The 12,865-nt window shown below is 38.0% G+C and overlaps 2 protein-coding genes across 2 annotated transcripts in view; one reads left to right on the top strand and one right to left on the bottom strand.

The window, feature by feature from the left end:
• The window catches only part of LOC134755207 (uncharacterized), a 417,347-nt gene that overhangs the window by 224,299 nt on the left and 180,183 nt on the right, over nucleotides 1–12,865 (bottom strand). The gene's annotated exons all lie outside the window — the stretch shown is intronic.
• LOC134753787 (uncharacterized) lies at nucleotides 8,432–8,794 on the top strand. Its single transcript, XM_063689726.1, has one exon. The coding sequence runs from the start codon at nucleotides 8,432–8,434 to the stop codon at nucleotides 8,792–8,794; it is 363 nt and encodes a 120-aa protein (XP_063545796.1).

Below are 12,865 nucleotides of genomic sequence, written 5' to 3'. Positions count from 1 at the left end.
TCATTTCTTCTAGACTCTTCAAGTCGCCAGTCAAGTAACCCAGAACTGAAATAATTACCCAGGAAATACTTTGCGTTATTTATATTTTATAGGTTTCAACGGTTAACCCCGGGTTAGTAGGATGGTGCAAGTGGCGCTTACCATTACAATTTGACACTGGGATTACAGTTTAACAACTTAACCCCGGGTTAGTGGGATGGTGCTAGTGGCGCTTAGTGGCTCTACCTATTTGTTAACCTTGATCAAATTTTTAAACCTTTTATTAGAATGTAGCTCATGGTCTATAATTTAATATAATTTGAAGATAATATTACCATCGACCTTTATTTTACTGACAAATCATATCTCTTATAATAATATCTCTTATAATAAATATATACATTATATTTTTGTCTTTTAATGGAGCACGAGTACCTAACCGTTTTTTTGGTATAACATTTTTATTTAAAAATTACACATGTTTAATTAGCGCTTTAATAAGGTTACGCATTTCGTCCTGGAAGCTCGACGTAAAATACAACCTGACCGTTTTTGTTTTGTATTATATTTTTATTTAAAAATTACACATGTTTAATTTGTGCTTTAATAAGGTTACACATTTCGTCCTGAGGCCCGTTTCTCAAAAGCTTGTAACTTGTAATACAAGCGAATGTCACTTTTTGACAGCTTTTGTTAGAAAGGGACTTCCACTTGTACTACAAGCTACAAGCTTTTGAGAAACGGGCCCCTGGAAGCTTGAGACAAAATTTACTCAATAAGGGCTATCGTTTTTTGCTCACCAGTTGGCGCCTCTGTTGATGGTGGTCCAAAAGACTAAAGAACAGCTGTCAGTCATTGAAGTAACAAGTGACATTTGACATTTCGAACTATGGAAAAGACCACCATCTACGATTTCGGACAAATACCTACTACAAGATTACACAAGTACGTTGTGCTAACATTGAAATAGTCACAAATTAAGCTCGATAGGCTTGTCCGAAATGTATTTACTAGACGATATTGAAAGCATCATAAAGTCCCTAAAATAATAATTAAAACTTTATATCAGATATGGCTAAAAATTACCCTTAGATCAAATTCTTAAAACATAGTAATACAAAATAATATATATCAACAGTTAGACCATGGGCCCGTTTATCAAAAACTTGTAGCATGTAATACAAGTGGAAGACCCTTTCTAACAAACGCTGTCAAAAAGGGACTTCAACTTGTATTACAAGCTACAAGCTTTTGATAAACGGGCCCCAGGTTTTATCTGTATTTATAATAAACGATACAGTCCAAATAACATGATTCCAATGCCATTCTGATGTTAGTATACGTTAGAATTAGCCTATGTACCTACAGTAAGCTGCAGAGATAACTGACTCCTCTGGATAGAGACTTGTTTTTTTTCTTAAAACACATCTAGTATCTGTATCATCATCATCCTTAATTACGTTTTCCCGACATTTTTGCCACGGCTCATGGGAGCCTGGGGTCCGCTTGGCAACAAACCACAGAAATTGGCGTCGGCACTAGTTGTTACAAAAGCGACTACCATCTGACCTTCCAGAGAGGGTAAAAACTGGGCCTTATTGGGATTATTAGATTATTATAGTCCCCGGTTTCCTCACGATGTTTTCCTTCACCGAAAAGCGAATGGTAGTAAATATCAAATGACATTTCGTACATAAGTACCGAAAAACTCATACCGAGCCGGGGTTAAAAACCCGCGACCTCAGGATTTCAAGTCGCACGCTCTTACCGCTAGGCCACCAGCGCTTCACATGTAGTCTCTATATATTTTAATATAATGGCACCTATTTTCAATTATAACTTAAGTGCCTACGTCTAATACTTTGCTGTTGGCTTTCCATTTCTATACATTCCCAATGCAAATGAAGCACGATGTCCTTTGAAATAACAACAGCCTCTTTTACTGCTATTCTTAAAAGGGGGAAATAAGTACAGCACTCTGATAAATAATGTACTTTGTCTAAGAAAATATTCATTTCTTCTCATAAAAATGATCTGTAGCATTTCATTTATTTCTGGAGAGGATTTGTTTGGTCCTTAGCAAAATTCTTTATACAAGCTTTTATTTATGTATTAATATATAAAAAGTATGCACCTGATGTACCTAAATACCCTGGGTCAAGTCTTCGTAGCTTAATTAGGATTTAGGACCACTCCCTGGGGTTAGATTGGGCTCCAATCTGGTACATAGGTATACGAGGTGCGGTCCAAATGTTTCCAGCCTGACATAGAAAATAAGAGTATACATTTACAAAAAAAAACTATTTTTATTTTTCGTTATATTCCTCCTTTATTTCAACACACCATTTTAATCTGTAAATTAGCATTTCTATCCCCTTGTAAAAGTACTCTGAAATTTTGTCCTCAAAATGGGCGTAAACCGCATGGGTCACTAAGAAAATCTTCTTCCCCTTAAGTTTCGAAAACAAATAGTAGCCAGTCGGGTCAGGTCGGGACTAAAACGGCCAAATCATTCCAGCCATTAATATCTGGACCGCACCTCGTATATATACTTATTTGCAGTTCATTTGTATTTTGTTAGTTAGAAGAAGACAAAATGAAACAAAGGTTTGCTAAGTTTTGTGAATTAGGGGGTGGGGATGTACAAAAAGTGAAACTTAGAAAAAAACTTATTATCAACAGACAGGACGAGATATGTATATAAGGGCTAGTCTCTAAACGGCGTTTATAAAATGTCGGAGTAATTCCTAAAGCGAAATACCTATTATAATTTTACATTACCATATTATATACTTAGTAGTGATGATATCCAGTACACGCACGCAAACGTGTATGAAGAAATTGATAAATGAGCAAGCCACCGGTACTAACTGACCTCAGTGTCGCAAACGAGGAACCCGCATTTGCGAAAAATGCCATTTCTCGCACTGATGCTACAGAATAGATAACGCAGAGAGTCCACTTTCACTCGCGGCGTTGGGCTTGGCAGTAAAATAATATGTTTTCTTAATATAAAGGCTAGCGTAATTATTGAGTTAACAGCGACAACGTAATTTTTTAGGGTTCCGTACCCAAAGGCTAAAAACGGGACCCTATTACTAAGACTCCGCTGTCCGTCTGTCTGTCCGTCTGTCAGTCTGTCTGTCTTTCCGTCCGTCTGTCTGTCTGTCCGTTTGTCTATCACCAGGCTGTATTTCATGAACCGTGTCAGCTAGATAGTTGAAATTTTCACAGATGGTGTATTTCTGTTGCCGCTATAACCACAAATACTAAAAAGTACGGAACCCGTTTTTAGGGTTCGTTTCTAGTATCGACTATCTACCACGAGTAGGATTATTGACAACGCTTGACATAATATCAACACTTGTCGCAAAAAAAAATCTACCTTAGTTGATTCTTATCTTAAGTAACTCGTTTATATGAAATTTATATTTCGTGACTCGTTATTCTTGTTACAAGTAATAAGAAATACAAAAAGTTCTCTCTCTTGTTCAATAATCAAGGAGTTATTTATTACTTTAATGATGCTATAGCACGTGCAGAAGCCTTGAGAGAAAACCTTCACCCCCCCCCCCCCCCACCCCTATTGCGTAGAAGTTAACAAGTAAGGGTATTATTAGATACCATCAGATTTGGGCGAAAATTTGTTTGATTAGGATTTAGTAATTTCCCCGGACTAAGAAAACATATCGAAAAGTTTTAGGAAAAAATGTTGGTAGCATGATTGAGTATTTTTAGTACAGTCGCCGTCAGGTATATCGGCGCGGCCAAGGGCTCACACATATCTATTCTGATCATGCCTCTATTGGCAAGACGTTAGAGTGCATGTTCAGATATTTGTGAGCACCTTGGCCGCTCCGATATATCTGGCGGCGACTGTACGTTGGTACACTTAATAGCCCTATCTAGCGATCAATTTGGTTACTCAAGTGTCACTATCACTGTTCATGAGAATGGTGACAGACAGACAGACGGACAGTGAAGTCTAAGTAATAGGGTCCGGTTTTTACCCTTTGGGTAAGGTACGGAACCCTAAAAATAACTACAGTGGTTACTATTCCGGTGGCATTCCGGCAATATTTTCTTCAAAGTTTTCGTTCGACATCATTTAGTTCGCTCAGGGGCCCGTTTCTGAAAAGCTTGTAGCTTGTAATACAAGTGAAAGTCCCTTTCTAACTAAAGCTGTCAAAAAGTGACATCCGCTTGTATTACAAGTTACAAGCTTTTGAGAGACGGGCCCCTGATCTAATTTTATCTCTACCGAATGCATTATAATTATCGCGTGGCCGCGTACATTAATACATGTACGAGTAAGCTATAGTCTCCTCCTTGCCACATAGGTGGCTAAGCTGATTAGGTGGTAAAAAACCGGCCAAGTGAGATTTGGACTCACGCACGAAGGGTTCCGTTCTATTAAGCAAAACACGGCTAAAAATCACGTTAGTTTTATGGGAGCCCCACTTAATAGGCCGGTGTCGATTTTAGTCGCAAAAGTGTAAAATTGATAGATTTAGTCGGTGAAATTGTACACCTTTTGTTACCTAATTGAAATAACAAGTACTGGTTTCTATTAGCGCATCTTCTTATCTTACCTTTTATCAGATCAATTTGTTGAAAACAGACTCACTAAATTAGTAATGTTTGCTTTTCTGATGGACGTTTAGGTAAACGCGCGTTAAGCACTGATTTTGTCGCTCTTATTTGTAAATTTCGTAAAGTTTGGACGTCTAAACATGGTAATTTTGTATTACACATATCCTGTACTTGACGTTTATCAGACTACATTTTTATTATTATGACTTTGAAGTAGTGTAAATGAAAGTTGACGAAACCAATTTTTTTCAGAAATTACTTCAAAACAAGTGACAATTTCTCTGAAAATCGACTTAATTTCAACGTAATTTTGATACTTAAACAATCTACAACATTTGTTGAAACTATTCTTATACATCAATTTGTATAATTTACCACCATAAATTATTGATGAATTTTTAAAAACTGACCCTTCTTTTCATATATTACCAGTGACGCACGCTTGCGACCTCATTATTAAAAGGCAAGATGAGAAGACGTGCTAATAGAAACCAAAACTTGTTATTTAGATATTACGTAACAAAACGTGTATAATTTCAACGACTAAATCTATCAATTTAAAATTTTTGCTCCAAAATCGACTACGGCCTCTTAAATATTTATTTTATTCTGTTTGTTGTTATAGCGGCAACAGAAATACATCATCTGTGAAAATTTCAACTGTCTAGCTATCACGGTTCAAGAGATACAGCCTGGTGACAGACGGACAGACAGCGGGGTCTTAGTAATAGGGTCCCGTTTTTACTCTTCGGGTACGGAACCCTAAATATGATTTTCACACGCTCTTACATGACAATAAAGTTGTACTAAGATCATTTCCTGCTGATTGTACTGTTGAAGCTGGGATGTTCTGTGACCTTAATAGAAATTATTAAGAGTCCCCCGACAAGCTCGGCCGAATTTCACCTTCCCATGCAAACGGAGTTTCGTTCTCATTTTAAAACTACGTGTTGGATTGTAATGAAACTTTGCACATACAATGAAATGAAGTATATCTAGGTCTGTAATTAGTTTATAAAGCTCCAGTTTATAAAACAAACGAAATAAATGAAAAACAAGTTTTATATTCGCTGTATTTTTTTATTTAACTATGGTATCTTAAGCTACATAAACTAATTACAGACATAGATATATGTTATCCTATTGTAAGTACAAAGTTTCAGAGCAAACTAGCTACTCTTTTTAAAATGAGAGCGTAACTACGTTTGTATGGAGAACAGAGCTTGCCGGGGACCCTTAATCGCAGAATTAAGTTACCTTGGAACTCGACCTCTGTCTACAGACCTCCTAATTAAGAGCAAATTCCGTAATATGTCCGATCTGGCGTTTAGGCCTTTAGGGGATAGTGGATCACTGATTTTTAAACGACTTCAAAGAAAAGCAGGAAGTTAATTAATTTGACCGTTCGTTTTTTAGGGTTCCGTAGTCAACTAGGAACCCTTATAGTTTCGCCATGTCCGTCTGTCTGTCCGTCAGCGGCTATGCTCCGTGATCGTTAGTGCTAAGAAGCTGCAATTTGGCATGGATACATTAATCATGCATGGCGACAAAACGGTAAAATAAATACTCCATAAACATTTTTTTTAGGGTGTACCTCTCATACGTCCGACTCAGACTTCTCAGACTTGGTCCGTGCCTTTTGTTCGCATACGGCTCATAAAAGACATCTCGGGACTTGTGAATAATTACCCACTTTTCACACTTGCATTGAAATTTACTATTCCTTAGGTATTCCTATAATAATTATAGTTGCAATTTTAAATTGGACCAACAATTTAGAAATCGAGTACAAAGAAATGATCCACTATCCTCTTGAGAGAACCCTTACAGGACCGTGAGATTACGATGCGTGGAATTGAACAACTTTCAAATTGCACTTATCGCGCCGGCGAGGTCTTCCTTTCCAAATTGATGGTATGTACTACAGCGTACGGATAACAATTTAGTAAAGTTTATTAAAACTTTATCTACACACATATCATAAACACTATGATGCCTTCAAAATCCACAATTTTTTTATCTGCGAAAATGTTATTAAATTATTGCTAAATAATAACATCGATTTCGATAATATTATTTCATTCAAATTTCAAACATCTCTGAGAAACAAAGAAATTTGATTTGACCTCTATTCTAATATCAGTCAAGATGACGTTTTATTCGAAATGAAATGTCAATTGCATACCATCTATCATGGAGACTATATAAAGGAGCCAAATCTCTATGTATGAAAAGTGTCCATCAAAAAACAGTAATTAGGCGGCGCCACCATACACCGAAATACTACCAAAAACAACCTACGTAATTTGGTCGGGTTATTTGTTGCCTTATGTCCCAGAGCCTAACTAGCGCCACCGGAGAGATTAGGAACTATTATTTAAAGCTGAAAGCGATCACTTTTGCAACAATTCTGCCTTAAGAGATTGGCATCCTTTCTATACCATCCATACCATCTATAAATTGTATATACAGATGTCAATCACAATGAAAAAATCAACGATGATCAAACTCTGGAAAAAGGTAAAATATATTAACATTTAAGTCAATTGCATACAATTTTGACAAATTTCGCTTGTTAGTTGGTATCGAACGTTATGGCAATCGACCCGCACTCTAGTTTGTCCCTGAATTTAAAAAAAACTACGGATGCGTGACATGCGTTAAAAAAGTTTTCTTTGCCGCCATTTGACGTGCAGTTTATCTTTTAATTAGTTTGTAAGTAAAATAGTACATTACGATACAATTGCGAAAAATAAGAAAATTCGAAACGAGTGGCGATAAATCGACATGAGTTGCGAATTACCTATTCGCACATGTATCGTACAACGTTTTACAGTACACATGGCCCTTTAAATTTTCGACATAGTTGCGTAATGTGCTAATTATCGCACCTGTGCGGTAAAGTAACCCCATATGTACAGTCGAGTTCATAAATATGTGTTCCCCTTAATCCATTGCAATAAGGTGAAATAATGTATACATATTTATGAACTCGACTGTACTATAAAATAATTTGTGTTGTTGTTTAAAGTAACTATTTTTTTTTTATGAAATAGGAGGCAAACGAGCAGACGGATCACCTGATGGAAAGCGATTACCGCCGCCCATGGACACCCGCAACACCAGAGGGGTTGTAAGTGCGTTGCCGGCCTACTACTACTACCAAAACTAGCAAAAGTTTCGTGTAAAATGTGCGATAAAGATATTTCGGAGACGCCACCTCATATCCGCGAATTCCGCCAGAGAGCAACTATGCCCCAATGTCGGCTGTAATATGAGGTTAGTGAATATATCATTGAAAGTTTATAATATGTGTGTAGGTAGATAAAGCAGTGTATGTAACTGTACATAATTAAAAGGCATTAAAACACTAGTGTGATTCTATTATGAAACTCACTTCGTTCGTTTCATAAACCCACACTCGGGATTTGATGCCTTTCATTATGTAGCAGTCACATCCCATAAACTACTATATCGTACTCGTACTACTGCCAGCAATTTCTTTAGCGTTTCCCTTCCCTTATACAAACGCAAAATCCGACGTATATTTGATATACGCAAAGACTATATTGTAACTCCGTATTAGATGGATACAGTCTAAGGAAAAAACGGGCCTCGAAAATCAAGAAAATTTGATTCTCGAACAGATGGCGCATCTACCTTTGGCCAACTCTCTAATAGATGGCGTTGACGGTTTCGTTTGTTATTTAACAATTTTAAAGCATATTAGTGAAAGAACATGGGTCAAAAATAAAATAAAAAAATCATTTATCCATAATAAATCTAAAAATATATCCATAAGTTAGGTACTCCATGGTTTCTCGCGGGCACTTTGCCATGGGAGCTCGACGCCAGGCTCATGGCGGAGCCTTACAGAGAGCAGGTGGAGGCCAATAATAATGACGATCGTCTGGCCCCACAAGAGATTGATGCAAGACGAAAGGCGGTAGCCAAAAGGGAGTGGGACCGGTGGAAGGACCAGCTGGAGGACGCCCCATATGGTACCCATACCATAGGGGCGCTTCTACCGTCGTTCGACAACTGGCTAGACCGGAAAAGAGGGAGCCTAACATATAGGCTGGTGCAGGTAATGACCGGACATGGCTGCTTTGGTCATTATCTGAACCAAATTCAGCGGGAACCGTCAACAGTCTGCCACCACTGTGGCGAAGAGGACGACACTGCCCAGCACACCCTTGCGGATTGCCCAAGCTGGGTCTAAGAGCTGGGTTATAACACCCCCTGGCACTGACTAAAATAACCGACTTGGTATCACATTACATCTCTAAACTTTTTGTAGTAGAAGTATTGCGTTGAGAGACTGTCCCCATCCCACACCGTACCCGCACATGAGTGCCATATGTACTGGAACCTATACCATATTCATATCCTTACCATACTCATAGCCATACCATACTCATAATGTACACATCTTTATACCTACTCACATCGTACATCTTAGACCTTTACTTTACCTACTATTTATTGGGACTGCAAAAGTAACTTTCTAATAGCATATATTCGTAAGGGACTACAAACTTACTTATGCAGTTCCTAAATCTTTAAAACGTGACTGATATTGCAATATTTTTAGGTTTTTTATGGCTTGTTAAGCTAAAAACTACTTATGTTTAAAATTTCAAGCTTGTTGGTTGGCTAGAAGTACCTTAGAATTATGATGATCGGTGAGTGAGTGAGTGTGTCAGTGACAAAAGTAAGGAACTTTGACGTGCAATAATTCTTAAACTACAAGTTCAAATTGAATGTTCTTGGGAATATATGTAAGCCATATCATGCCCTATGTATACGTCACTGAAAATTCAGGGCTCTAGCTTTAGCCAGCACAAAATTACAGGACTTCGAAAATGGCCTGAATGGCTTCGAGCAGGGGGGTGTCACTGCGCAGTTTAGGTATATTTGGCCGGCGCACCGCCCGAGACGGTGTATGGTAGTGGGCTGCCGCTCGGCTCGCACGATAGTCGTGTCACGTGGCGCTCGCGCAAAATTGTAAATACGCAATGGCTTCGAAACCTAAATCGCGATCTAATCTGTATAAAAGATAATGTTCTGTTTACGGATGTCTGAATAAACGGAAGAACAAGGAAGCAGAAAAAATTTTTTTTTTAAATTCCGGACTATATTGACCGACATATTTTCAAAGGAATAAGTACTTCTAGGGATCCCTTATAGGGATAAGTCCGCCTTTGTACATTGTATATATTTTTGTTCTTTTATTGTGTTTGTAATCTGTCTTATGTACAATAAAGTGTTTACATACATACATACAAACTTCTGTGGCATACCTACTTCCGTGAGAATCAGACATACTATCTCCGGCTAAAAATTTTATGTTTACAGAATCAACGTTTGTAATTCCTACATATTTATCTTAAAAATAATAAATCAGTAGGTTACAAAAACTTGTCAAATGACAACCCCGTGCCGACACTCGGAGCTCGGTCATAAAACTGCGGCGCGCAAAGAAGATTCACGGTTCGTGCGCGGTTATAAGTTTCAATTTTGCTTGCAGGCGGCGAGTGTAGGTATAATTTTATACCTAAATCTGGCTTTTGTGAAGGAGTGAATTTTCTGTACGGTAGTACTATTAGTTATTCTGTGCTTCGAGAAAAGGATGGTACGGCCGTGTCTCTTTGTTTTGCTCGACTAGGCGGCGGCACTGCCGTGCCCCCAGATATCACTATATTTTGCATAAGGCTAGACATTAAATGGCGTTACATATTTTTATTTTGCTTTGTATTTATAGTTAGTTACGCAACGGTCTATGTAGTTTATAGAGTATTTTATGTATAGGTATGTATGAGCATGTTTTCGGCTGCGCTGTGGCGACAGTAGCTTAGCAAGGTCGCAATAGAGTGGACACTCCTGTATGGTCTACGGGTCGGACTGAAGCGACCTAACATCATTAAAACACTAATTACGGACGTACTGGACCGCGACCTTGGCACGGTGCAAGACGTGTTTGATCGGGTGGAAGGTGGTTCGCCGTACGTCCGTTAAGGAGCAGCTATGAGTGAAGGCAGGTAAGTGATAAGCTGACCGGACAAAGGTTGTGGTCCGGTACGCCCGTCTGTTAAATTAGACGGTTTATATCAGTCGAAATACATAGGTACAAAAGGTTTACTGCCAAAGAAAAACCCCACGATGATCACTGCCGTCACCAACCCTCCACCACCACCACTCTAAGCTTTCTGGTGCGTTGTCTCCACTCAAGAAACTTTCTTCCCCGATGGCCATCGTTCCCGGCTTAAACTTGGCAGTGAAAATGCATATGAGATATGAGCGCTGTATAGGTACTTGGCATGAAAACTTAGCGTGGGTGTTAGTCTCAATTATAATTCGGAGAGCTTATTTCTAGCTCCATTTTCAAGCCCTGAATGTGGTAAGGATGGATTGCGTTGAGGCTCGGCGCCCAACGTGATGAGCTTGTTGAGATATGTCGAATTAAAATAATATTTACTTCTTAGGTCAGTTTTTTAATCACCAGAATGCGGTAAATTTGTATTAACTAGCCCCGACCCGTGGCTGCGAATGCGTAGAATGATGATAATTATTAGTCAAAACTATCCTATATCCTCCGTGTCTCAAACTATCTCCATACCAAACTTCATCAAAATCGGTTCAGCAGCGATTTAAGTGTGAACACGTAAAAGACAGTTACTATCGACCCGCCCGGCTTCGCACGGGTTACACAAAACCTTAACAAATAACTAATACACCTTAACCTTTGCCCAGGGGTGGCAGAATACCGGGCACAATACCTCGGTTCGCCGGGGTCTCTCCCAGAAGTCGTCGGCAACATCAAGGGTCTGCTAGGCTTCCTGGAAGAGTTGGGTTGGCAAGAGTAGTGCTGTCAACCCATCACGCAAAATAGGCGCATTATATGACGTCGAGTTGCGGAAACCAAGCCCGCGAAAACCTATAACCTATAACCTTTCTCGAGAATCACTATATTGATAGGTGCAAAATCCGTTCAGTAGTTTTTGAGTTTATCGTTTATTTGTTTATAGGTTAATTTTAATAATAGTTTATAAGTTTTGTTATTGTTTTTTATTTATTCAATAAATATTTTAATCAATTCAGAACCTGTTTATCGCGACGCGAACATACAGACGTCACATTGTTTTATAAAGTGTAGTGATACTTAGTGATAGTGACTTGCGCCAAGGCCGTAGCCCCTAGACCCACGCGAAAACACCCAAACGTGTGTGAGTTTCCCACCATTGTGCTACACGCTATTGTACATGGAGGTGCTCCTTGGCCGGGCTCGTTCAATAGAGTAATAGACGCCAAGATGCATTGGCTACTCGAAGGTTACGATAATCCAAAGAGGATATAATAAGATAGAGCGGAACTGTCATAGTAAATTTTGTAACCACAGTAAATTCACTGCCATCTATCGACACACTTTAAAAATGAAGATTTATAAAAATACGATAAAATATATTTAAATATGGATAAATGATTTTTTTTTTATTTGCATTCGTAATTTTTGTGATTTTGAGCCATGTTCTTTCACTGAATATGCGTTAAAATTGTTAAGTAACAAACAAAACCGTCAACGCCCTCTATACGAGAGTAGGCCAAAGGTAGTTGCGCCATCTGATCGAGAATCAAATTTTCGTGATTCTCGAGGCACGGGTTTTCCTTATACTGTATCTATCTATTACGGAGTTATATCTATCTTTGGATAAGGTCACAAATAAATATGGTAACCGAAGAGTTTCACTATCCGTCTTCATTCTGTTAGTCAACTGATTTAATAGTCACACGAACCCGCCGGCATAAGCCGCTCCCATACCATCGAAACGCTCACATCTTAAAACGACATCCTTAAATTACATGAAATATTGGCAATGAACATTAATTAACGTAACATACGAGTATAAAAAGGAAATAGCGGGAGAGCAAAAATATGATAAATTTGTTAACTGCTTGAAAAATTATTTAACGAGTAATTGTTTTTATTCTATACAAGAATATTTTGATTGTAATAAATACCATAAATAGACATATAAGTAATACATAGCTTAGATAGGTTTAACTTTTGTGTAATGTTATTTCTGTGTTTAATTTACATATGTATTAGTTTAGAGTAGATAGATAAAATTGCAATACCCTTACAGGGTGTCATGTTGTGATACATTATCGATTAAGAACATCTGTAATTTTACCAATGTGAAAGCAATAAATATATATTATATTATTATTATTAAATATCTATGTCGGGTACTAGTTTTTGTTGTCTATAATTAGTTTATATATACAGCTCCAG

The sequence above is a fragment of the Cydia strobilella genome, chromosome Z (assembly GCF_947568885.1).
Source record: "Cydia strobilella chromosome Z, ilCydStro3.1, whole genome shotgun sequence".
Lineage (NCBI taxonomy): Eukaryota > Metazoa > Arthropoda > Insecta > Lepidoptera > Tortricidae > Cydia > Cydia strobilella.
The sequence above is the reverse complement of the archived record's forward strand: the minus strand, read 5'-3'. Positions and strand labels throughout refer to the sequence as shown.

Excerpts from the sequence above, each read along its gene's own strand:
- LOC134753787 (XM_063689726.1), top strand. The coding sequence starts at position 8,432 with ATGGCGGAGCCTTACAGAGAGCAGGTGGAGGCCAATAATAATGACGAT.